General features: G+C 33.7%; 1 protein-coding gene across 2 annotated transcripts in view; it reads left to right on the top strand.

The window, feature by feature from the left end:
* Positions 1-24,057, top strand: part of Dgk (diacyl glycerol kinase 1) — a 99,957-nt gene extending 75,900 nt beyond the window's left edge. Inside the window, exons 4-18 of one of the 2 annotated variants that reach the window (XM_018502842.1) lie at positions 5,941-6,075; positions 6,409-6,622; positions 7,792-7,953; positions 13,066-13,188; positions 13,994-14,043; positions 15,795-15,869; positions 16,061-16,298; positions 16,483-16,688; positions 17,208-17,381; positions 18,565-18,856; positions 19,361-19,485; positions 20,375-20,659; positions 21,105-21,306; positions 21,431-21,612; positions 22,235-22,324. In XM_018502842.1, coding sequence (XP_018358344.1) covers positions 5,941-6,075; positions 6,409-6,622; positions 7,792-7,953; positions 13,066-13,188; positions 13,994-14,043; positions 15,795-15,869; positions 16,061-16,298; positions 16,483-16,688; positions 17,208-17,381; positions 18,565-18,856; positions 19,361-19,485; positions 20,375-20,659; positions 21,105-21,306; positions 21,431-21,612; positions 22,235-22,324 — 2,553 coding nt within the window. Of the gene's footprint in view, positions 1-5,940; positions 6,076-6,408; positions 6,623-7,791; positions 7,954-13,065; positions 13,189-13,993; positions 14,044-15,794; positions 15,870-16,060; positions 16,299-16,482; positions 16,689-17,207; positions 17,382-18,564; positions 18,857-19,360; positions 19,486-20,374; positions 20,660-21,104; positions 21,307-21,430; positions 21,613-22,234 lie in introns of both variants that reach the window. The other variant, XM_018502843.1, reaches the window with a different exon arrangement.
* The last annotated feature ends 2,556 nt before the right edge of the window (positions 24,058-26,613 follow it).

The following is a 26,613-nucleotide window of genomic DNA, read 5'->3' on the forward strand; positions in this document are numbered from 1 at the left end:
CTCTCTCTCTCGTTCGCTCTCACCCTCTGTGACCTATTTTTCCGATGGAGTTATGACGCTGTTACTATGACGTCACCACCGCACTGACGTCACCACCACTCCCTTACGTGACCATTCAGGATGACCTCGTTTCTCTCCCTTCGAATTTCGTCCTCTCATCCCCCTCCCCTAACGGCTCTGTCCCTAGAGCTTAATGGCCACCTCCTGCGCCATTCACGTGAACATTTCCTCGCTTAGCGGAAATGTTTTATTTCATAAAACGGTTTATTATGCGATCGTGTAAACGTGATGTTTTCCACGATGTCCTCGACATAATATGGTTTCTTCAAGACCGATAAAAATTTTATTATTTTTATTATTAGGTATAATTATATAAAAAAGCACTACTAAAAATTGTCCAATTATTAATACACAATATCGTAATATTTAAAGAAAGAAAGTTAAGTATATTTATTTCTTATATTTGATACTGGAATTCTTAAATTGTCAAAATTATATGCTAGAAAATGACATCTTAACTCGTATCTAATCAAATAATATGTTTCGAAACGTTGATCTATGTTTCATATTTATATATACTTTCAAATTTATTAAGCAACTAATATTATTCGAATTATCGGTGCGTATCAAGTAAACGTAACTTTATTTAAATTAAAGCACATACGTATTGCCTTTGTGCGTCGAGTATCAACCTTCATTTGAAATTATAATTTTCTAAAGCTCCTATTTCAAAAGTTCCAAATGAACCACTTCAAATGTATGTGCAACCACACGAATTGTAATTGAACCGAATGAATATTTCGAATCAAGTGCTCGTAACAAGCTCAATTGTCAGATTAAATCGCAAGATAAAAATATGAAAGCGGTTAGTTAATTAGAAATATCGTAGGCTGAAGCTAAATCATTTTAACTGCAAAATGTCGATAATAGAACACATTCGACCACATGCGCTATATGTAGCTACGAAATTGATGCACAAAATAGGATTACGACCAACAGACGCAGACACGTTAACGGCTCAGTAGTAAATCCAGATATTTCGCTAACGTAGGAAAATTATGTGAAAATTCAATAGAGAATAAGCAAAAATCTACCGTTGGTTTCGTCGATAAAAAATATATGAATCTTATTTGAAAAAAAAAGGACTGCAGAGAATTATCGAGTTGTCAATTAGAGCTTTTGAAATTATATTAGAATTTAAAAAACGATAGAACGGATATATTTAATAAGAGAAGATTTATATTAAACACAAAATTAGCAACTTTTTAATAGAGAGTACTTTTAAAATTCTTTCTGAATTGAAACAATATTTTAATTAGGATAATGGATATGCATGACTTCAATGTATTCTTTACAATTATGCCATGAGTTTTCAAAATTCAAACACTGCAATCTTAATATAAGGTCATATCCAAAATTGTGTTTCATAACAATGTATAAAATTTACATCGTTTTTCCACAACAATATATAAGTTTTTAGAGTTAATTTTTTTTTATTATTTCAAAAATGCTAATTTTTTATTTGTGCCATTTTTCTATCAATGCGACGGTATGATAAATTTGTCATATTCTACATTTTTAATGTAAGTTTATTTAATAATTTTTATTGAATTAAACAGATACGACTACAAGAGCTTATATAGCGAATGAGATAAAAATGTTATAACTATTATTCATTGAACCAGATATATAATGGTGTAAATTAGTTTCTAAAAGAAAGACGTCTTTTCGAAGTTACTTGAGTCTACTTATAAAACTTAAGTTCAAAGTAAGGTCGAAGAATTTCCATTTAATTTACCACACAATACCGCGAGAGCTGCAATGATCTTGCAAATTAGAACGGAAGAATGACTTATTACGCGAAGCAAGATGTTCTTAATAATAACAGCAGTCTCCTAATAATAACGGTTCGCAGTTTTCCGATTAACGTCAACGAAGAAAGGCAAAGAAAAATGTAGATATTTTATAATTATTGGACTAAAAATTTTTATTATTTCATAAACTAGAAAAAGGATGAAAACAAAACATAATTTGTTTATTTAATTAATTCGTTATTCTTCAAGATATTCATAATTGCTACAAATTTTCAACGATCTAGCACGAACCGCGCCCTTTGCAACCATTCTCTGCTTGCGACTTTATTGCTCATAGCGCAGGTTTAACGGAGCAAAAAAGAAAAAAAAGGCGACACCCTGCGTCCTTGGCTAGGAGTATCGATAAATGTCACAGTGGTTCTCTCAGACCTACTCAAATAAAACTCGAAATTAGGTTAGCGTTTGTGTTAGCGTTTCACAAGTCTCCTCTTTAATTATAACTGTTGATTTTTGCTTCATTCTAATTAAAAATTTACGATTATACGCTGTAAAATATGCATACTTAAGGTGCGTCAGTTAAGTTGATCAGCATCTTCAGATTGACATTTCACCGATTAAATAAGAAGGTAGTTCGAAAAGTTTTCGACTTGACTAAAGAAACACATGATTTTTAATTTTTTTTAACATTATCCTCTTTCAGTTCAATACACTTATTCGTTTAAAGTAAGCATTAGAGTTTCATCGATTACTTCAGTGTTTGAGATAGATCATTTTCCTGCGAGCCAATTCTTCATGTTTGGAAAAAGGAAAAGGTCACTGGGAGCTAAATCTGATGAATACGATGCGTACGGAACCAATTTGAAGCGCGATTCGTGCAATTTTGTGACTGCAATCGAAGAAGTGTGAGCGGATGCATTGTCATGATAAAATCAAAAATTGGTTGCTTTACACGACTGAAACAAAGAAACTAATGAATGTATCTGTCTGAAATTTTAACAGTAGCTCCGTGCTGGATCAATCTTATCGAAAATTATACCAACTCAATATTTGTGGCATCATTTCGGTGTCAGGTTGAGAACTTCTCGAATTTTTCTCGTACTCTTAATTTCGACATTTTACGACCCATATTGAGCACACGCTTTTCTGAAATTCTACACTGAACAAAAAGATTGGCCGCTGCAGCAAGTAGATGGTAAAATAGGGCATAGCATTTTTAATTGGTTACAGCAGCCAATTTTTGGTTGCGTTAGCCTATCGAAATCCTATACTGACATTGCGGATAGGCTAACGCAACCAAAAATTGGCTGCTGTAACCAATTAAAAATGCTATGCCCTATTTTACCATCTACTTGCTGCAGCAGCCAATCTTTTTTTTCAGTGCATATATAGTATACGTAACGTAAATATGTATATTATATGTTATATGAGGACTAACATCATTATAAATGCGTTTTGAATACGAGCCTGCATATTTAAACGAGTTATTGTTGAAGGAAAGGATGCCAATCTTGAAGAGCTCGCAATGAATAGACGCTAACACAATACAGCGATCACTCGTTGATCATTAATCGAGCGGAAAATTGCGGAAAATTAAATTACGCAGGCCGTGAAACAAGCTCCTTTTCTCCTCCCTTACCGAATCGTACTTCCGCTATCCCAATCGGATTCTACAAGGTGAAGCACGAATTTCAGTGCCAAATGAATTTTCGCCAGAGGCGGATGCGCGCTTGTTCGCGGTAGGTCGACCCAATATCCATGCAGATTCAGTTGAGTGGAATGTAGGCCGTGCGTTTCCGGAATTGGATAACTTTTTTGTTAGTCTCGCAAAAGTTAGCGCAAAGACGCGCACGAACGCCTTCGATTGTGCGGATGTCATGTAACGATGCCGCAACTCCGCTTTTCTGTCTAATTTTCTACCCAGAAAGCATACGTCATCCAGCTTAATTGGCTCCTGCTTTAATTAAAGTGAATGAACTGGCTGCGCGGAAATATTCCGGATTTTAGGAACACTTTCGACATTTGGTGAGCGAAATTTATCAACTATATAGTATAATATAACTTTGCTTAAACTGGCAATTTAGTTCTTCCTACGACTTAATATATATTTACGGAATATGAACAGCTTAATATATTGTACCAAATATTTATACACGGAAAGAACGATTTTATTAAAATATCTAAAAATTTAGGTAAATACAGATCTGACAATAATTTTGTTTGGATTATTAAAATAATTATGTATAGAGAGAAAGAAAACTTCAAGCATAACGAGCAAGAGTGTAAAAAGTTTTGACACTCTAGCAATCAAATTAAATGTTCTACATAATTATATTGAAACTAATACAATTATTTTCTGATTTGTATCTAGCTAAATTTTTAGATACCTTAGTAAAACAGTTCTTTCCGTGTAAATATTTTTTCTGAATGATCCATTTCCTTTAATGATTCTTTATAACATTATTTATAATCGTTATCTAATAAGTATAAAGTCAACAGTAAATTCGTATTTTTATGTACTTCGCAATTTAATTACTTCAAGTCATCATGGATTAAGTTGTGCCCGTTATATGTTTATTCAATCATAATCGATTTTATAGTCAACAGCGATAGTTATATAAAACGATAGTTATATAAAGATAATTGATTGTGTTCTATTCAATAAATACGTTCACATATTCGATAAACTTTTTGTTTTATATAAAATTGTTTAAATTCAATATTTGATTGTCTTTCTTTCATGAGACGCGCACTGTATTCTCAAAAGAGATACTCAATAACCATTTTACATCGTTCGTAATTCATTCAACCATTTCGTTATTGTTTAGTTTTAACCGCAAACCTTTCGAAACATTTCATTTTTTTAAGATTTTGTTTCTTTTTAACAATTGTTGATGGATACTAGGTGCTCTAAACAATTTTAAAGGATTCCTCCTACAAATTCAAGCCGAAAGCTTCATATGTCATGTATTCGAAACAACTTAATTTCAAAGGTTCGATATATTAAAGTTGAAGGGGAAAAATTTCGTTTTTTTTTTCAAAAATTTTGAAAATCACTTATTTCAATGAAACTTTAAACATATATAAAAATTCAAAGTAACCCCCAAGTTATATATTTTAGAAATTTTTATATCTCTAAAATTAAGCCGACACATAGTCATATGAAGTTTTCGTCTTGAATTCGTGAAACCCTTTAAAATCTTTTAGAGAACTAAATATTTATCTTGCACATTTAAAAAATGAAATGTTTCAGAAGATTTGCGGTTAAAGCTAAATAATAATAAAATAGTTGAATAAATTATGAGCGATGTAAAATGGTTATTGAGTATTAAATCTTAAAATCTTTTAGAGTACTTGGGATTCACCCCGTATGTATTAAGCTACTCGTTTCGGTGAATACATTTGAAGAACGCTGGTGTCATTTAAAAACTTTAGATAGTTTCGTGGAAAGACTTCTCTTAGAAGAAAAATGACTTAAACGTGTGCAATCTCGCTGAAATAAATTCTGTGAATAGTAATGAACGAAGCATAGTTAATCGCATCAAGTACTATCGATTTATCCAAAACGTGAGGAATCCAAATATACGCGTCGCCGAAAGTAATTGTAATCAGTCTATTTGCGAAATGTGCACCTTGCGAGATTCATTGTACCGGTAGAAGCGTCACGTTTCGTTGGGCTTTAATCTTCTGTCGAATGAAATTCATTTGGATCGAACAGAATCGAAATGAACACGAAAGGGCGGCTTACGTATATCGGATTAATTAACGACGATTTTTTTTCAGTACTCGTGACGGAAATACTTCTAACTGCAACTATCAATTATTTAAAAAAAAACGCGACACGGAGAGAGAAACTCGATCGCCAACTCGTTTAATTTTAATTTTTCATCTGCTAGTTTATTTTTAAGCTTAATATACGTAATTAAAAATTTATCAAGTTTTGTTTTAATTATAGATTTCCGTGATGTATCGTTAAAGTAGTTTCTACGTTATGACGTTAATTTCTAATTTATAATACAGAACTTAATTAATGATAGAAATTAGATTATGCTTTAAGTTTTGCCTTGTTAAAATTTCTATACTCTTTAAAGAAATTCACTAAACAGTGTTTCCTTTTCGGCTATTCCAGGACATCGATTACGAGGGTTTCCGCAAATTCCTGAATTCGTATCTGGAGATCGATACGCCGGAAGAATTATGCCGACATCTTTTCCTTTCGTTCGTCAGGAAGGGCTCGCGCGGAGTGGATGGCAAAGCCTTCAAAGTACGTATCACATGTTTAAATTAATAAAGATTGCCGGTATGGTATTATCGTTACTGCGAGTACACAGATAAACGCAAATTGACCACAAAGAAAAAAGGGAAAAGAGAATTTTTAATACGAATTTAGTGTCACGACGTGGCACTACAAGCCCGAAACGCGCATTGCAATCGCAATGGTATCACATTGGCCAGCTAGAAAAACATATCACGTCATGCGGGGAGCGCGCTTTCGACATAAAAAGCGACAATAAGAGATACTCGTAAACGAGATACTTGCGCGCGCTCGCGCCGGGAATTAAAAGCCCGCGTATTATCCGCGTTTGTTGGCTCCCAGGAGATGGCCGTGCTCTCCTCAACAACCGCCTGCGCCGCAATTACATCGCACACGACTTCCAGCAGTAACGTTAATAGCACCGGCGTACCAGGTGGGGCATCCACGGAGAGCCACGTTGGATCCTCGCTGGCCGACAAAATTCACGGAATTACGGAAAAATTACAAGCTCTAGGTCATCACAGAACGGAAAGCGAAGTCTCGAGAACGAAAACAGGTGAAGTATACCTTTCAATTATTTACTGACAGCCCGATATCGTACCGGTTAAATTATTAATTTATCCAATAATGTGAAATGTATAATATATAACGTAAACTCTCTGCATTCTTTAATGTAGAAGTCTTTCTACAATTCAGTAAGAATAAAATTAATGTTTAATATCATTTTATTTTTATAAATTATATTTTTTTTATAATTATATAAATTGCAATGATACGTAAAATTGTAACATAATGCTCTGTTGAAGAAGTAACCAACACAAAATGGTCACTGTATCAATACTGTTTTAATGCAAATATTTTTCTTCTCAATTTGTACCGGCAGCGCTCGGGCCTTCCATTTCTCAGGCTATATTTTTACGGTAAACGAATACTCTTGTGACAAAATAGGTCAGAAGCAGGCAAAAAGAAAATGACAATTCCAATGGTTGGAATTTTTTTACCCTGCATCACATATCGATGTGTATGCATTTGTTCGGTTTGAAATGGCGGACGAATAACAATCGATCCGAACCAAAGAAGCTTTGAATGAAGACTCCTTTAAGCCCGACGGTACCATTCGTTAAAATAAATTCGCTCTAAATATCGATTCTCGATTTTTTACCAAGTTGATCTATAGAGACATGTACAAATATACATGGTGCACGTATTTATCTCGTGAATATATTTTTAATTCCTGAACATAACATTGTAGACGATATAGCATTTATCAGGAAAAAACAGAGAAAGATGTTTGCTTACTTAATTCAGAAGTGGAGTAATTCTTAATGTAACTTATTGCTCTTATATAAACACGAGAAATCAAAAACTCTATATAAACAAATGTTCTCTAAAATCTTTGGAGTGGAATCTAATTCTAAAGAATGGTAAAGAATGACAATCGAATCAACGTTGAAAAAGAGTTACTCAATTGACAATTTTTAAGAATGAAATTTCACTCTTTAAAGTTAAATTCTAATTCAAAGATTTTAAAGAGTACATTTCTCGGAAGACACAAAATATAGCCTTCGAGAATATTAGATGTTCAGATCGGATAATGAATATTTAACCAATGAATCTTTCAAAGCGCTGCACCGCATCTTACATATAGAAGATCAACTTGCGAAGCTGATCGATTATGTTGTTTGTTTTTCTTGTATTTTATACGCAATCACATGGACGATTCAGGAAGCGTACATCCGATGTTAACGGTCACCCATACGTCGTACAGCTGTCACGATGTGCTAGAGAAGAAGAGCACAGACAGCAGTCCAAGTCAAAGTCAAATGTCGCGTAATTCATCCAGGAAGTCGAACAATTCCCTTCTTGTCAACAACGGGAAATTGGAAGGTAGGGGCAATCGCTGAATCCAATACATATACGGTACATTGAGCGCAATACTGTTCGCAAACACGAAACTCTGTTTTACCATTGAGATTACTGTAGAACAAATTTCCACTCAGATTTTTTATACGCTCTTTTCCGCTATAGCATTAATCTTTCCCTCATATTTGTTCATTTATCCTTCTTTGTTTATTAACCTAGAAATTCTTTTTCACTATATTAACTAATCTCGATATACGCGCGCGCGATTCCTTTTAACGGGCTTCGGTTCGCTATATTCTTTGGATATAATCCCCACCTGCGCTCTCCTCTCTTTCATTTTAGATACTTGAAGCTTACGTTCGTAGAAGCTCTCGATAAAGAATCGGTTCTTCGTGATCGAGAGCTTCTTCTCGAGGAATACCCTGCATTAAAGTTCCTTGAGCAGCTGTGTATGGCTTTACGTGAATGCGGGATTAAAGGATGTTAGATCGTGCCGCTTAAAAGATTTCTCATCCAGCGCACGTGAACTCGCGTTTCCGTGAAATTCAGTGCACAACGCAGAATTCATTTTTGTCAAAGAAATCGCGCCGTAGCGCAATGACAAAGGGTCCATTTTAGTCGCCATCGATCTTACAGTGGCGCGTAAGCTCTTTTTCTCTCTCTATCTTTCCCTCCTCCCCCCTCTCTCTTTCTCTCTCTTCTTCTCTCTCTCTCCCAAACAAAACCTGAGATCGTAAATGCTGCGATAAATTACGGAGGAACGTGACATCTCTTTCAAGAGTGTACTTCACCATATCGGAACGAGTCAGCGTAATAAAAAAAAAAAAAAAAAAATAGCGACTACAATACCAGTGCCGATATACCTTTTATACGATATCAACGCAGCCCATATTCTTGCTTCATTATGCATTTCCACGAGTATTTTGTCATGGCGTTTTGCGCTATTTTTATCCAGGCATATTTTATATCTTATTTAATATATATTTGATGACTTCATCATTAAAAATATTGCTGACAGGGAAAAAAATCGTTCAATAATTAATCTTATTAAAATTCAACATGAAACTCGATAATTTCGTTGGCAGAAGTCTCAAAATCAAGGAGCGATTAATTTTGTCAATTTTCCAGCGCGTGACATGTAAAAAGTAATTTATTTAAATTACTCGAGCGAGACATCAACAGGCGGTGTTTATGTCTGCTCTAAATGAAGACGCACTGGTAAGTGACAGAAATAATCATGCTTACGTTATGGATTTAAGGGAAATATTTATTCACGTCTGCGGCGATCGTGCCATCGATCGCGCGGCATAAACTTGCGCATCTTACCGGAGATACAGGAGAGAAATGGAGATTGCTATTTTAAAGTCGGGTTTTACATGACAATCTACGTACGACGAGAGACGAAAGATGGGTTGATTTTCACGAAATGTCATGACGTACTGGAGATTGTGTATGCGATTGAGAAAACTCAATCCTGGTTCTATTTCCGAGTCTGTTTAAAGAACGGGATCTGATCTTATCATCTCTTTACACATGAAACACACTGTGAAACACATGCGTTTCCACGTCGGAATACATCATTGGAGGTGATGAAATCGCGGGTTAAAGTCTTCCGCGCCCCTCTTGGTACATGTGTGCTCTTGGTACTCGTGAAAATGCAAAGAAAACATCAAATATGATCTGAAAATAGAGGATATGTGACGAATCAATGTTCCGATAGCGTTATGGTACCCTCGAGCCATTTTGAAATTATTGCTGAGCTGAGCTAAGCTGAACCACAGACTTGATCTCGTCTTTTATGAATCAGAAGATGAATAGTTGCCTCCAGGTGCTCGCTTCGTAATAAAAAGGATCATAAAATACATCATGCGAAAAACATATGAAGAGGATAGGAATAGAGCGAAAAATATTTCTTCAACCGATGTATACGCAAATAATCGATCCGAATACATAATAACGAAATTCAACGATTCCGCACTATCAATGATAAGAGTGCTATACAAATTTAAGTACTTATATCTTCCATGTATATTTCTATAGTTTTGAATAGGTATCCTGGTTAGGATATTTTCCGTAATAAATTATTTACAGCGTTTTAAGATACTTATTAGTATAATTTATTAATTTGATGATCAATTTAATTTGTGATATTATTTCAGCTCCAATTTATAATTGCATTTCAAGTCCAACAGTAATCGGCGCGTAGTTTATATAATTAAAAAACATATTTAAAATTTATATATACATTATGATACCAAGATGAAGCTTCGATTGTGTTAGTTCTCCTTTATTTATTTTGTTCTATAGTTTTGTTAATCTGCTATAAAATTTCTTGGAATGAAATCTTACTCTAAAGAGTGACAAAAAGAGTAAAATTGAGCCAGTCTTGAAAAAGAGTAGCTTAGTTTCCAATCTTTAAGAGTGAGGTTTCACCCTACAGAGGTTTTAAAGAATGTATTTTCGATATTTTTCTAAGAAACTGACAATTGTGCTACTTCGAATGCGAAAAGTATTAAAAAAAAATACCGTTAAAAATAGAACAGACTTGACGTCACTGCGTAGTGCGTGTTGTCTTAATTAATGAACTACTAATCTACTACCGTATCGATCCCGAATAGCACAGAGTGGGACATTGCGCGTTTCGAATTATTCGCGCGGCATACGGGCGAGTTTGCGTACCTCATGCACACGTGCCAATGTCACCAAAATAGCTGTACCGCCGGTATCATCCGGTATAAATGACGTCACGAGTGTGGGAGAGAATGATACCAGGTTCCTGAGGCTATGTCTCAGTGACTCTCGAGTTGCAGGAGAAGCAACAAGTGCTAAATCATTAATCGCACGTCAACGCGCCACTCGACTCGGGTTAATCTTATTATTTGATTCTGATTAATAATTAGACAATACAAAAGGATTAGATAATCCGATATAAAAAGAATAATTTCCTCTTTTTTACATCGCTTTCAATAGTGAAAAATGGTCCAGTTACCAAACGTATCGGGAGCGAAGTTGAAGGAAGGTGAGATAAATTTCGTGACTTTCGAAAATTCGATATGTTTATACCGAGATAATCTCCACACTGTGCGTATAATTAACAAGCGACATACGCAAATACATTTTTAATTCACGTGTTATGCGGCAAATACGTCAGTCAATTCATTCACGCGAAATCAACTAATCCGCTACAATCCGCAAATAATAATTAGTTTAATTTAATGAAGCCGCTAATGATTATATATCGTAGATTTTCATTAAAACAAAATGCAAAGTCAAACATTGTGTATGATTATGAAATTACGTCCTATAAATTTTGATAAACTGTCCACATTAAGAGGAAAAAAAGTATTTCACTGCTCGAAATGTAGATAATATGGATATTACATGGACATTTATGTGTATTCTCTAAAACTTTTAGAGTGAAAGCTCACTCTTAAAAATTGAAAGTTAAACCACTCCTTCTCAAGATTGGCTCAATTTTCACACTTCAGAGTGAAATTCCACTCTAAAGAGTTTAGAGAGTAAGCAATAGAAAATAATTTAGTAGATTGATTTAAAGTTTCAGCTGAATGTGACGGTAATTAATCATTACGTATGCAATCGATCAGAACGTCGTGTCGCCGTTGCCGAACAATTTTTTCCCTAAGTTACGAGTTTTTCGCGATTTTCACTTGGAATAAATTGAATTGTTTTAACGTAAAAAAATATACGATCTCGCATGGATAAAGCGCATGACTGCGTTAGTTAACGCGACACATCGTCTCGTGCGAAAGTTTATTTTTAACTTGTTCATCGTCATGCAAAATTATTCCTGCGAGACACGCGATGTCATCTAAAAATAAGAGCAGAGAACCCGAACCATTGGAAAATCGTATGCTAATTCTTCTATTAATGGAAAATATATAATTATGAATTCATGGAACGTATTCAAAGTTATAAATCTTTCGGGACAAGATTATATGTGTATCTTTGTATATGTAGATAATATCGATCTCTTGTTTCTAATAAATTGTGTTTGAAAGTGAAATTAATGCTAAATTGACTGTTATCGAAATGATATTATAACATTTATAATAGGATTTCAAAAGCGATGTGATATTAATAAGTTTATTTCCTCATCCGATAGAAACGCAAAATGTATCTTCTATCAATTTTCTATTGTCACTTTTCCATTATTGTCACTTCTTTTTTATCGCGAGCAAGAGATTGGTTTGGCATGCTTTTTTTTATTCGAAATGCGAATTCGTCGATATTAGTTTCAGTCTTCCGGCAATTCAAATTTCAAAATCGTGATAGTACGCAAGAAAAAATTTTATCGACAGCGATCCAATCAATGTACAGTTGCATTGATTCATGCAGAACTACACGGCGATTTGGATATAAATAGGCGATCCAGAAATACGGGCTAGACGTCGTCGACCTGTCTCGAGTCGCAACTAAACTCTATAACAATCTATTATGACAAATCCAATTCATCGCTTATACATATTGACAATCGCGCTGCTTCGGACGAAGCAACAGGTCCTTTAAACTTTTAGATACAATTACTTAAGTCCATGTGAATATTTATCTAAAAATACGACTTGACCATTCCTTCGAAATCGCGAATTTTCCGTTTACTTTAACGCCAGAGTGCATAGTGAATTTTCTACGAAATATGGGATAGATCCATCATATTGTAAGTCTGGCGATTCTCACTTTATCCGATATCTAGATACTTTAACAGGGACTTTTCCACGAAATGCGACGTTAAGGAAAATTCTGATGAAAATTCAGTTTAAGTTCTTTGGAATGAAAATAGTAGTTATGATAATTTCTACAATTTTATTCGCGATAGCATACTGATCAATTAAAAAATCATGTCCTTAATATTTGAAAATTATAATTAGAATAATTCCGTTATAAAAATTAATACTATAATATAATATAATTAATAATATAATATAATATATTATAATATATAAAATATTTGATATTTAATGTAATTTGGGATGCATTATGTTTCAACTTCTAAAATATTTATCTGTAAATTTATGAATTATGATCAAGTTATTTAACAATATTGCATTAACGACACGCTTATTGATCAGTAACTGTAAATTATCTAGCGAGATCTCAAATTAGATTTCTGTTTTTCAGAGATGAGACATCTTGTCAGAAAGCAAAGCACAATAGACGTTCAGTCCGTTAAAGTCAGCCTCAAAGACATCGTTTGTTATCTCTCTCTCTTGGAAGCCGGCAGACCGGAAGATAAACTGGAATGTAAGTAATTGCCACAAAACAACGATTATTTCGAAATTCACGAAACTCCCGTTAACTTTCATACCGAATAATTCGTTAGGGGATGATCGATGATGCTTTGAAACAGACCCGGCATTGTTTTCTGTAGCCGGGATCAATGCTATAACGATTACATGGTTGTTTCCTGTATAATCAAAAAACATGTCCGCGCATAAATCTCGTTCGTTTTTAGGAGAGCGTTATCAGAGCGATATTTCACATGCGCGTACACAGTAAAAAAATTGTTTCGCAAAGTGTATACAATATCATCATGAATATCGCCGGGCTTGAAAATCCAGACTCTAATCTTCTAAAAAAAAAAATCACGCATTTGCTTTTCAGTGTAGATAGAGTTTATTAAACTTTTTATGTGTACCTTCTTTGAAAAACATTTGAAGGTATTTACACAGAAAAAGAAAAAGGCAATAAAAAATATTATTTGAAAAATATTGAAATAATAATACGTTAAAATAACAAGAGCTGAAGAAGTTGAATCCTTTTGCGTAAACATGTTTTTCTATGTACGAAATATTTTGAAAAAAATGCTAATTAATCAAATATTTTGCCCTCGGAGAGAAATATTGAAGTAACATATATGAGAAAAAAAAGAAACGAGAATGATAGACGTACCCATAAAATTTACGAGAGAACTCGCGTGTCGGCCGGCAGTCCTTCTCGATTTTCTGCTACAGTTGTTACAAGTCCATTCCGTGTGGACTTGTAGTGCAGCTGCAACTTGTTGCGCGGCAATTTCGTCTTGTGTTAACTCGATAATCCTTTTTTTCAGTCATGTTCCGGCTATATGATACGGATGGGAATGGTGTCCTTGATACGAACGTGAGTAAAGAATCATCATTATCAGTTAATGCGGATCAAGCACAAACAGAGAACACGTGTAATGCTATCTTACAATGTTGCTTGTACTAGATGGAAATGTCATTAATTGTCCCATATATCCCCCATAACAAAAAAGTCACATTCACATCACAAGACTTATAATAGTAACGGACAAATTGCAATGTAACTGAGATTATCAAAAGATCACAGTATGACATCACATTATTACCTTAATGTATATACATGTATCATAGCAGTGTCACAATAAAGTGCAATTTTTATCACAGCTTCATTCATAATGATGTCACAGCTTAATTCATGATGATGTCATGTTTTGTTACACCTGTGACAAAGCGGACATTCATATACCTACGTCATCATGACTATTGTGATATTACTGTGACTTTTGCTGAGGGATATATTGTGGCTGTATATTAAATACGGTTTCAATATATTGTCATAGGTTAAATACCAAATAAATGCCGTGCCATCGCGCAATGTTGAAATAATTACATTAATTAAGCAATCGATATGCGATACTCGACAAAAGGTGAAAAATAATTCTGATTCCAATTTACACGAAACCGACTTTTTCTCGGCGAAAATAGATTGACCTTTGTTGCTTAAGTAACAACAGCGGTATAGAATAGCTCCGGCTGATATTAATAGAAGAGATAAATACTTGTTCCATATTGTTGGCTGCACCCATAACAGACACGTCAATTGACATGTACCCTCTGCGATCCGTTACAACATGAATTACGTAGAACGAGTATAATTTCCGATGCCTCGATGACGCGCATCATTGACCTCTTTGCAATTGAGTACCCGGAAAACTGTATCTAACTAATGCACTATTATTATTATTATTATTATGTGAAAACAGTCGATTTTATATCAGTATTGTTTCATTATACGTTTATCGTACATCAATAAATAATGTCTCTCATACTACAATTTTATTAATCTTTTTTCTAAATAATCGAACACTAATAATAAACCTTGTCATTATATTCATTAATCTCAGAATATAGTTAAAATAATTAAGCGTCTACCCTGATAGAATTTTTACCGATCATTGGAATTCCATCGTTTCGACATTGATTTTAAGATGCCACGATAATTACGGAACAGCAAAATAAGTATTTTACATTCGAAATTGTTTATGGCAAGCAGGTGTTCAATGCATTTGTCATTTGGGCGCAAGATATGCCTAGTGCATATTGATGCATATACATATATATATATATATATATATATATAGAGCGGAGGTGCGATTTATGTGTTGACATGAAATTACGGCCAAGAAAGATGTCGGGAAAACGACAATCGCCCGTATAATGAGTTCCATGTTGAATAAATCATTGATATCGCGGTATACAAATTGTGCAGCCGATAAATATTCACGTTGCCGATAGAGGAACTGCGAAAAAAGCAGATGAAAATATGCGGCGAAGCCGTTGCTTTCATTGGCATCTATCTAGCTAGGGCAAATAAAAAGCCACGAAGAAAACGCGAGTTTTTAATGAAAGATGAAAGATATTATAAATTCGTATATGTATGATCGATATATAAGGAAAGGATGTATATATATTTGATATACATATATACAAAACTTCAAAGAAAGGATGATCAATATTTCGATACATTGTACATAATTTTAATAAACGATATTCGTCATAGAGCATACGATATAACGGTTATTCTATCTCTTTATCGTTATTATTAATATTATTATTATGTGTATCTAGGAGATGGACTGTATCGTAAATCAAATGATGAATGTCGCGGAATATCTCGGCTGGGACGTCAGTGAGTTAAAGCCGGTAGGTAGGAATGAATCCTATTTTCAGCAGACTCAGATTTTGAAGATTGATCGTCTTTCCATTACAATTCAATTAATAACTTTGCTATTACTATTTACTATTATAAAATATCAAAGAAAAACGGAGAAATTTTTCAAAGATAGCTGACAATTATACGGAACCAATACATAGAAAGTATAATTCCATTTTAGATTCTGCAAGATATGATGATAGAAATTGACTACGACGCAGATGGTACAGTTTCGCTAGAAGAATGGAAGAGAGGTGGCCTCACGACAATACCCCTGCTAGTTCTTCTGGGTTTGGATTCCCACGTGAAGGAAGATGGAAACCATCTGTGGAGGCTAAAACATTTCAGCAAACCCGCGTACTGCAATCTCTGTCTAAATATGTTGGTTGGCCTCGGCAAGAAAGGGCTATGTTGTGTCTGTGAGTAAGAAATCCTTATTGCTACTTCTACTTCGCGATACCAGAACCAGTTAAATTAGAATAGCGATTGCAAAAACAGAATCGTATGAAGTATGTAACCATCTTTAAAAATGAGTGCATTTTATTCAAAACTAACATTGCTAAATAACAATCTGTTGAATAACAATCTTTTCTTTCGGGTCAGTTTGCAAATACACGGTACACGAGAGGTGCGTACAAAGAGCGCCAGCTTCCTGCATAGCCACATATGTTAAGAGTAAGAAGACACCTCAAACAATGGCTCATCATTGGGTCGAAGGTAATTGTCATGGAAAATGTTCCAAATGCAGAAAGACCATCAAGAGTTACAACGGCATTACCGGTTTACGCTGCAGATGGTGTCAATTAACCGTGAGTATTTTTTCCAAGTTGATATCAATGTAGAATACAACACAATGTATATACGTGTAAACATCTTGTAACACATATATTTAAAATTAATTATATTCATTATTCAAAATAAAGTCCAAAATATATTCGTAGTTATGTGAGAAAAGAGAGAAAGAGAGTGACAGAGTGAAAACAGAAAAAGAGAAATATATTTAAACATATCATAAAATAATTAATTTATTGATTAGATAAATATTCTAGAGACCGCATATCTCTCTCTCTCTCTCTCTCTCTCTCTCTCTAATTGTAAATTATTCAATGCATAAGATGATTTTTATATTAATTCTTTAATATAATTGATTAAATAATGCAGATAAAATTTAAGATGGTTAAAAAATTTAAATACGTGCATTAAATACTCACATTAAATATGCACAACACATATAAACAAAAGTATGTGTAAATTTTCTTATTCATTGAAGTAATAGTGTAATAGCATCGCTAATCGTTCATGTAAATATTTCCACGGAAATATTGCAGTTGCACAATAAATGTGCGTCACAAGTGCGAGCAGAATGTACGCTCGGCGATCATGCGATACACATCCTTCCACCTACGGCAATTTGCCCTGTTGTACTCGAGAGACAAAGGTCATTGTCGAGGGACAACAAACGTGGTAGCAAACACTGTCAGGACAGCTCATCGGTCAGTTCCGTAAGTGCAATACACAATCATCCATATTAATTATCTCTTATTATTGAAAGTCTTCTCGCGAAGAAACAAATATACAATCTCATATCATATTCAGTCAAGGCGATTCGTGCTTAATAATACTTCTCGTGAATTTAAATAATTTCCAGTTTAAGTAAACTGTGCGATTATTTGTCCTAAATCAAAACTGGAATAGTAATAAATTAAATTGACAAGTAATTTAATATTATTGATGTAAATAAGAATCTTAGAAAACTGTTAATAATTTGATGCCTATAAGCATTTTAAAAGCTGTAAATAATTAATGTTATCACATACCTCGATGATCGAATTAGGAAATCGAATTGGTAAGACTCGAATTCAAATCTCGGCTGAGGTAATATTTTTCGCAATAAATTATTTACAGTTTCTAACATGTTTATTAGCATTAAATTATTTACAGCTTTCTAAGATGCTTGAGAAAATAAAAATAAAAATTAAGAGATTATCTAAAACAGTAAAAATCAAAGCAAATAAAAAAGTAAATAACTTAAGGACGTACTCTTGTTATCTTTGCAAAATATCAACAACAGGGTTGCCACAGAAAATGAATTTTAAAATTCCCTAACTTTTCCAGGTTTTCTAGATGAAAATGGAAAACTTTCGAATATGAAAATATATAAATTTTAACACATTTAAAATCAAGAATTGTAGGAAAGCTAGCCTATATTATTAAAAATAACGTAAAAAAGGTTAATAGCATACTAAAATTTTGGGTGCAAATTCAAGCCAACAAAAAATAAATTAGTATTAGGGAAAAATGCAATTATGAAAAAGGGCGATCAAATAAAAATATTGAATAAATTATAAAATATAAATTTTAATTATTTTATTAAAATCGTTTAAAGTGTGCGAGTTTGAACGTATTTCACTATAAATGTCAGATATAATATTCAAAAATTATAACAATTATTTGGAATAGTTTAAAGAAATTGTGAACAAATTTCAAAATTCCAGACCTTTTTACATTTCCCCTGACTTTTCTCAGTTCTCCATGACCAATTTCAATTTCCCTGACTTTTCCCGGTTTTCCCAGTTTTCTAGATCTGTGGCAACCCTGAACAAAAATAACTGACAAAAGGCAATAAAAAGTTGATGCGGTAAGTGCGTGTTAAAATATATAATGACCTATTTTAATCTAAAATAGGGTGTTTTCCTGAGCTGCGGTAGTGGGTCGAATCAACAACCAGCTATGTCTTTTCAAATTACACCACCGGAAGGTACAACGCCGCTTTTGGTTTTTATAAATCCAAAATCGGGCGGTCGGCAAGGGGAGCGAATGTTACGGAAGTTTCAATACGTTTTAAATCCTCGGCAAGTTCACAATCTAGCAATCGGTGGGCCCATGCAGGGCCTGCAGATGTTTAAGGATGTGGAAAATTTTAACGTGATCTGTTGCGGCGGCGATGGAACAGTTGGCTGGGTTTTAGAAACTATGGGTATGTATCACGATTTAATTACGATGGGTGTATCCAATTAAATTTATACCGAAAACGCGAGCAAAATGAATAACAATTGTACAACGACACGTAAAAGCTTTGTAATATATATTACAATATTGTATGCTAATTATCCAGTCAGAAATGATAATCAAATCGACATTGAATCGACGTCGATTCGACGTCGATCGACGTCGATTTGATGCTTTCGACGTCGAATCAACAACGATTCGATGTCGATTCCATTATCCTTTCTGACTGGGTTGTTAACCGTGCGTGTATTAAATCTGATAATAGGTTTATCGACTACTATATAGACCAGCGAATAGCCTGGATTTTAATAAACCTTCCCTTATTAACCGATTACGCATAATAAGTTCATCATTTCGATGTTGCTTTTTGGTACCGCTTATTAATCGATTACTAATAATTTAACGTTTGACGATAACGGCAACCACATGTTGTAATCAATGTTGTAATCAATTTGATGACTATTTCATCCAGATCGTGTGCAATTCGAGAAACAACCTGCCGTTGGCGTTATACCTCTTGGTACAGGCAATGATCTTGCCAGGTGCTTACGTTGGGGTGGTGGTTACGAAGGAGAAGCGGTATATAAAGTACTTAAGGTAAAACAAACAGTATACATTTTTAATATACATTCTATTCTATACATATTTTCTAACGCATATATTTTAATATACGTTATAGATTCACTGAGAAGAATGTCTGGTTAAAAATGAACGAACCAAAAGATTTTTATTATATCAATCGGAATTCCGATTATCTCATTTTGATTCGTTAATTTTTAATCAAAATTTCAATTATGTAATCTAACTAGACATTTTTCTCGGTATTCTAACTGACAAGAGAATACAGCTAAGATCCCCTTCCTATTTTAATAAGCTTTGAATATATTAAAATAAATATAAAAATAAGAAATATATAAATGTTTTTTCGTATGTTAAGGAATGAAATCCCCTCCCCCCTTTAAGAAAATCGGTTTTTTCTTTCTGAGTAATTCGTTAAAGATATAAAAAAAGTTTTAAATAAAAGTTGAATGGTCTCAAAAGTACTTTATAATAATGATAAAAAACTTCTTTTAAACACAATTTTTTTATTTATAAAAAATAAAAAATTAAAAAGATTTTTATTATTATTATTATTATTGTGAAATATTCTTGAGACCATTTAACTTTTCTCAACATATTTTTTAATATCTTTGACAATTTATACGATTTATTTAGTAAGAAGAATTGAAAGAAAAGGATTTTTTTTCAATGGAGGGTTTTTCACTCTCTTAACATGCAAGAGAAAACACTTGTAAAAAAATACATCTTTTCTTTTTATCTATATTTTAACATATCTAAAGCTTATTAAAATCGAAAGGTTATGTTCCCTCATATTGCGAGAAAATATCTTCTATTTTTATACCTCAGTAAAAAGTCGGATGTTTTATTATTTAACGTCAAACTATACCGTGGAAATTCGCTACATAAAAACTTTAACGATTCGCAGAAAATAGAAAAGGCGACACAAGTGATGATGGATCGCTGGCAAATAGAAGTGGATCAAAAGGACGAAAAAAAACCGAATCAGGATAGCATACCATATAATATCATTAATAATTATTTCTCGGTGGGCGTCGACGCCGCTATATGCGTGAAATTTCACATGGAGAGGGAAAAAAATCCCGAGAAATTTAATAGCAGAATGAAAAATAAACTGTGGTACTTCGAATACGCAACCACGGAGCAGTTTGCCGCTAGTTGTAAAAATCTTCACGAAGATCTCGAGATAATTGTGAGCATAGCTATATATGTATACTAAGAAAAAAATTTACTATATCTTAATACATATTTTTTTCAATAATACTTTAGCTAAATATTTACTCAATAAAAAAAATGATAGTTAAATCAAATTAATAGTTTTTGTACCAAATAAATACATCTTTATATTTAATAAATATTTAGTTAGTATTATTCAAACAAATATTTGTTAAAATTTAGTGTATTTTTTTTGTCAATATAATCCCTGTATACCATACATGTATATGTAATTTCTTCATTCGGTTAATGGATCAGTATATCGAATAGAACTGAAATATTCAAATACCAAGCGCGGAGCAAGAATTAATCATCCACTTCCGTTCTAACATCGTCCTAAATACGTACAGTCAAATCCGTAATCAATCAGTTCAAAGGAATCAATGGAATTCGTGACGCTACATGCATTTCATTGATTGCAGTGCGACGGTACGCCTCTGGATTTAGCGCACGGTCCATCTCTGCAAGGAGTCGCATTGCTAAACATTCCTTTCACTCACGGAGGTTCGAACCTCTGGGGCGAACATCACACGCGGCACCGTCTTGGCAAGCGAAAAAAGCGACCCGACAAAGAACTCAGTACAAGTAGCTTCAATTCCGTAGATCTCACGGCCGCTATTCAAGGTGAGCTCAACGCGCGAAATAATTAATCTTCCGATATAATATTCTGGCGCTTCGCAGAAAAACGTATGCAAATAGAATGCGAAGAAGCATTTAGTAATATTCAGTACTTACCCAATATCCGCAGACATCGGGGACAATCTGATCGAGGTAATTGGTCTGGAGAACTGTTTGCACATGGGTCAAGTGAAGACCGGACTCCGACATTCCGGCCGAAGGTTGGCCCAGTGTAGCAGCGTCACCATCATCACGAGCAAACGATTCCCCATGCAAATCGATGGCGAACCTTGGATGCAGGGTCCTTGCACGGTGAGCTGAAATAAAACAATAACATTTGAATATTTATTTAAATGTGACAACAATTTTCGGAACATGAGCCAACTTTTTTCTTCAAGATTTTATCAAACATTTTGTTGGAAGAGAATGAAATATTCTTTTCTCTTTTTAAACTATGTCTTAATAAATGTATAATTTTATACTAGATTATCAAGACGTATTTCTGTGCTGTTTGATTTATACAAATATTATTTAGAATAAATTCCTGTTCTCAAGTTCATACATATTACTGAAAAAAATCTGGTAATAGCTACCAAATGTATTTTTAGCGTATAATATTTTATAAATATTTAGTAAAAATATTAACGTAATAGTAATCAGACGTTTGATAACAATTAGAAAAGTAAGATAATATTTAGAAAAAAAGTAGCTTTTAATTAATTTTAGTGTTATATTCGAACACATTTGATTGAAATTATTTCACCAAAACTTTAGTAATTATCTAGATTTGATTGTTATTATCGTACTTTTTTTCAGTATATTACATTATGGAACATAATTAATACGTAATAATTATCTTCATACGTTGATATTGATGTCTTCATATTTAAATTACAAATTAAATGGAAAGACTAAAAATATTTTCCCGGCGCAGATTCGTATTACGCACAAAAATCAAGTACCGATGCTGATGGCACCACCGCCAGATAAGAGCAAGGGCTTCTTCCGATTCTTAAAGAGATGAACGCAGCAACTTTACACTTTTATCGAAGGAGGATGGATATTATCGAGTGAAAAGATCAATTCTGTCTCTACCCAGTCTTGTCATTGTCCGGCACGTTTATTCCTCTTTATTACGGCGGAAATGTATCGGTTCCATCGTATATAGTCGCAGCTTCGATACACGTCTAAACGCGAAGAACATGAGCGTCAACGCGCCTTAGGTATTCTTGTGTACAGTATTTTTCAAAATAAACGAAATTTTATGTCCTAGTCTTAGATCACGCCAAGCGGTAGGCTCGACCATCTTAAGCCTTTTTAACGTTAGAAATTTTTAATCCGTTCGTTTGCCCTTAACTGGCAAAATATGGACATCAAATGGAAAGATATCGATTCCCCATGTACGATATGTACATAATAATTCTGTCGCTAAAGCTTAATGTCGTCTTTCAGCCAGGAATTCGATAGATTTAATTTACAAATTCGTTTTAATTAAGGTATCTTTCAAATTTAGCGAAAACAAAAAGCTCGTTGACACAAAGACATCGTCTTTCCAGTTAAGGGTCAAATTATCTCGCGCAAGTAATTATCAGTCGCACAGCGAGTGCTTTCACACGTTGCGGGTTTTGAGTCTACCGCTTCTTACATGTGCAGCTCGACCGGCACATGTAATTACGCAGCAAATAGACGACATATTAACACGGCGAGTATTATGCGGCATCGTGCAAACGAGAGTGGAGTTGAAACCATTTCAACTTAATGCGGATGTGGATACGATTCTTTCACGATCTATCGCCGAATAATTAGCGTCTCTAGCGTAGAAGGATGGACAAAGCAGATGGACTGGACTGGTCGACATTTTCGCTTGTGATACGTGATATATTCCTAATTCTGGTTCTCCTTTGCACGAATCCGTCCGTCAAACACGAGTCACATACTTTCCTCAATTAACTCTATAGGTTTTTTGTACCAAGGCTTAGCCGTAAACGCTTAATAAGGCATAAATCATGACTTATTTATTTATTTATCTGTACGATGTATTTATTTATTTATTTTTCGCGTACTTTATAAGTCACAGCAATATATCATAAGCATATCAAATGCGATTGCGTAACACGTTGTAATATTTGGTATAATATTCACGATTATAATATTTGATTAAATATTTATTATCACGAAATGGTGACTGACGTCACTGTATATTATTTAACCATCGCGAATTATAGCCGAATAGCGAATATACAACCTGCGTTTATGTTATTTTGAATATTTATCGTTTTTGATAATTGTATATAATTATTATACTTTTTACATTCACACTTCATGTCTCTACACTCTTCGTGCCCATAAAGAATTATAACTGAATTTCTCTTATATATCCATTAATATACGTTGTCTTATTACGTGTATGAAACCGATATTCTACCTATATTATTAATAACTTTACGCTGATCTGAGTAACGGTTGCTTCCAAACGCGCTTTTCTTCTTCTATCTGCTATTGTTATTCCAATTTAAACTTTGTACATCAATGACGATCGATTCAATATCATTTCTTAAGATTTTCCGTAAACGTTAAGGAAGAAAGTAGCCCCTTAATATAGCCATTAAATGTATCGTCTATTAAATCATAGATTCTATATTTCCGTGCACTTGTTAGACACATTTTGTTAGTACGATACAAAATCTGAGATATATCAATTTTAAATCTAATTGTAGTGAAATGAAATTATGTTTTTGTAATTATATATACATATATATATATATATATATACGCAGCCAAAGAAATAATGTATACAATACAATTTAAAATCCCGCAGGGACCATCTCGATATATAAACGATAAAGATTTTAAATTTTCATATCTTCGTGCAGACTTCGAGATTTTAATCTTTTGTAATATTTAAACCGTCATTTTTGCGACATCTCTCGCGGCTATTTAGATTTTACTTGCGTCAAATGTATTACGCGGAATAAATTGAAAAACAACGCGTGATTGACAATTAATTGATTCTAGAGCAACAAGTACTATAAGTGGAAGTTTTACATAGCATAGTTTACATTTATAATAATTCAAAGTACAATATTACACCTTCACTAGGTAGATGGTTTAGCTTACTCTCCACTCACTGATCACTCATGATCGTCATTGTTTTTGTATCGCAATTGCGCATATGATTTACGTGACGATTAACGCGGTCGATTAGTCGCTAGATAAATCGAAATACTACGCTTATAAACAAAAACTTGTAATCGATGAAGGAAAATGTTTTAATTTTCGAGTCGTTACCTACTAGCGAGCGAACTCTTAGAAAAATGAAAAACGACGAGAGTGAAAAAAATCGCCGCAGGGACATACAGGAGTCTATCCTTACGGTTCTACGTCCCTTCGATCTGTGAATACTAACGGCACAATAACGACGATATTGTTTTTCTATTGGATTGGCGCAGTGTCTCAGTGTGCTTTGTCATTGTGTAACATTATATATGATACGAGAAGACCCAAAAATTACTCGTTATACGGCAGTACGAAAAAACGTAAGACATTCGCCACGAGAACCTATTGGAAATTTGAGGGCACAGCTTTACGACGACGATTGCTAATACTTGAGATGAAAGTCGGAAGGTAAAAACCATACTGTGTACTAACGATATTCCAAGAAGGACCTCGCCAAGCCTCCGGAACATTGTAGCGATTTCGTCGTAAAGAATGCGATCGTGAAGCGTGAATCGGATGTAAAATTAAAATTTTATTAAATTAAGATTTGATTAAATAATAAGGATTGCTTCAATCTCTGCATACTGTCTTGGCACAGAATAAAAATGAATGAACTGACTTCTCAATATGCAGAAAAAATACAAGTGACAAACATCTAATATTATACAATAATGACAACGATGAAATTGATGTAGTTATGCAGATTATTTAACAGAATTACGTGCAGATAATTGTCACAAATAAGATCGGAATTAAAATTTGTTGCCGACATAGCAGTCGTTTGAACTAATAAGAAATTTCAAATAAGTTTTATTGTTTAACAAGAAATTCTTTTATTTTTTATCTTTCTCGTTTATTATTTTTTTTAAATAACAGAATCTTCTTTGTGGATTCTTATAAAAATAGATAATTTAAAAAGTTTGGGTAGAAATTTATTTTGTAAAATTATGAATTATCTTCATTTATTTGGCTCATAAATCTCTTTAATTTCTATATTTTTCTATTACAGACAGAAATTAATGTAAATAGTTTCGATCTATTTAATTCTTCGTTTAAATTAAATTAAGAATTCAGTTTTACAAAACGAATTCCTGTAATTTTCTTTTAATCGCTTACTTTTCGCGTAATGGAAAAACAAATTACTTTTGGAAAAATACCATTGTAAATAATTAAAAAATTATTCGAATCTAATAATCCAATTTTTCCATATATGAAAGTAAAGACGTTTTAAATTCTACATTGTTAATAATTATACAAAAGTTGAATATTATTGGAGATACCATTACACAATCCGATTCACTTTTTCCCCTTCGCCTTCGATGAACATACGTGATCCAAAACAATGTTTGGCATACAGAACGTACTTGTTAAGCGCTACTTAATTGTGGAGCGACATTAGCTGAATTTACTGCCATCTTTTTTTGGGTCTACGTACGTTTGAGCACTACTGCCATTTTCCAAAGGATAGACACATACGCGAATGAAAAGCCTGTCTATAGTGTAATATAACATAAGAAATAAAATGTAAATTTATCGCAAATTTATTTCCTTCCTATCAACAAATTCCTGATCTTCCAGAATTTCAAATCGATCATATTTATGTCTCAGTTAATTTCAGGGCGGCGTAGTTTTATAGTTGAATAAAAAGTAGGACAAAGACGAAATATCGATCCATGCAAATATTTTACGTGAGCACGTATAAATAAAATTAGCCTTCCAGTTGTATCTAAAGCTTATAGTATATAGATTCTCAATTCGCGATACATCTTTTTTATACATTTAAAATTATACTCACAATCGATCGCAGTTTCGCCGCGCGGCGCAAAGAGAACTACTTCTTCTATCATTACGCCAACTCTGAAATAAACAGCAAATCTTTTTTAAAGCGCGAGAAAAGGCATCGAGTTTGTAATAATCCATAGTCGCTATATCAAGCAAAGAAAAATACCTCTTTCTGTGACAAAAATCGCATCAAAATTGTGTTCGACAACGATGTTGTCCGCGCGTGCTACTCGCATGTCCGCCATTACGCGTCGCAAATGATTCGTTATTTCAAATACTGAACGCGCGGGCTTCGCGACGGTGAGTGGCGAGGGG

The sequence above is a fragment of the Trachymyrmex cornetzi genome, unplaced genomic scaffold (assembly GCF_001594075.2).
Source record: "Trachymyrmex cornetzi isolate Tcor2-1 unplaced genomic scaffold, Tcor1.1 scaffold15, whole genome shotgun sequence".
In the NCBI taxonomy this organism is placed as follows: domain Eukaryota; kingdom Metazoa; phylum Arthropoda; class Insecta; order Hymenoptera; family Formicidae; genus Trachymyrmex; species Trachymyrmex cornetzi.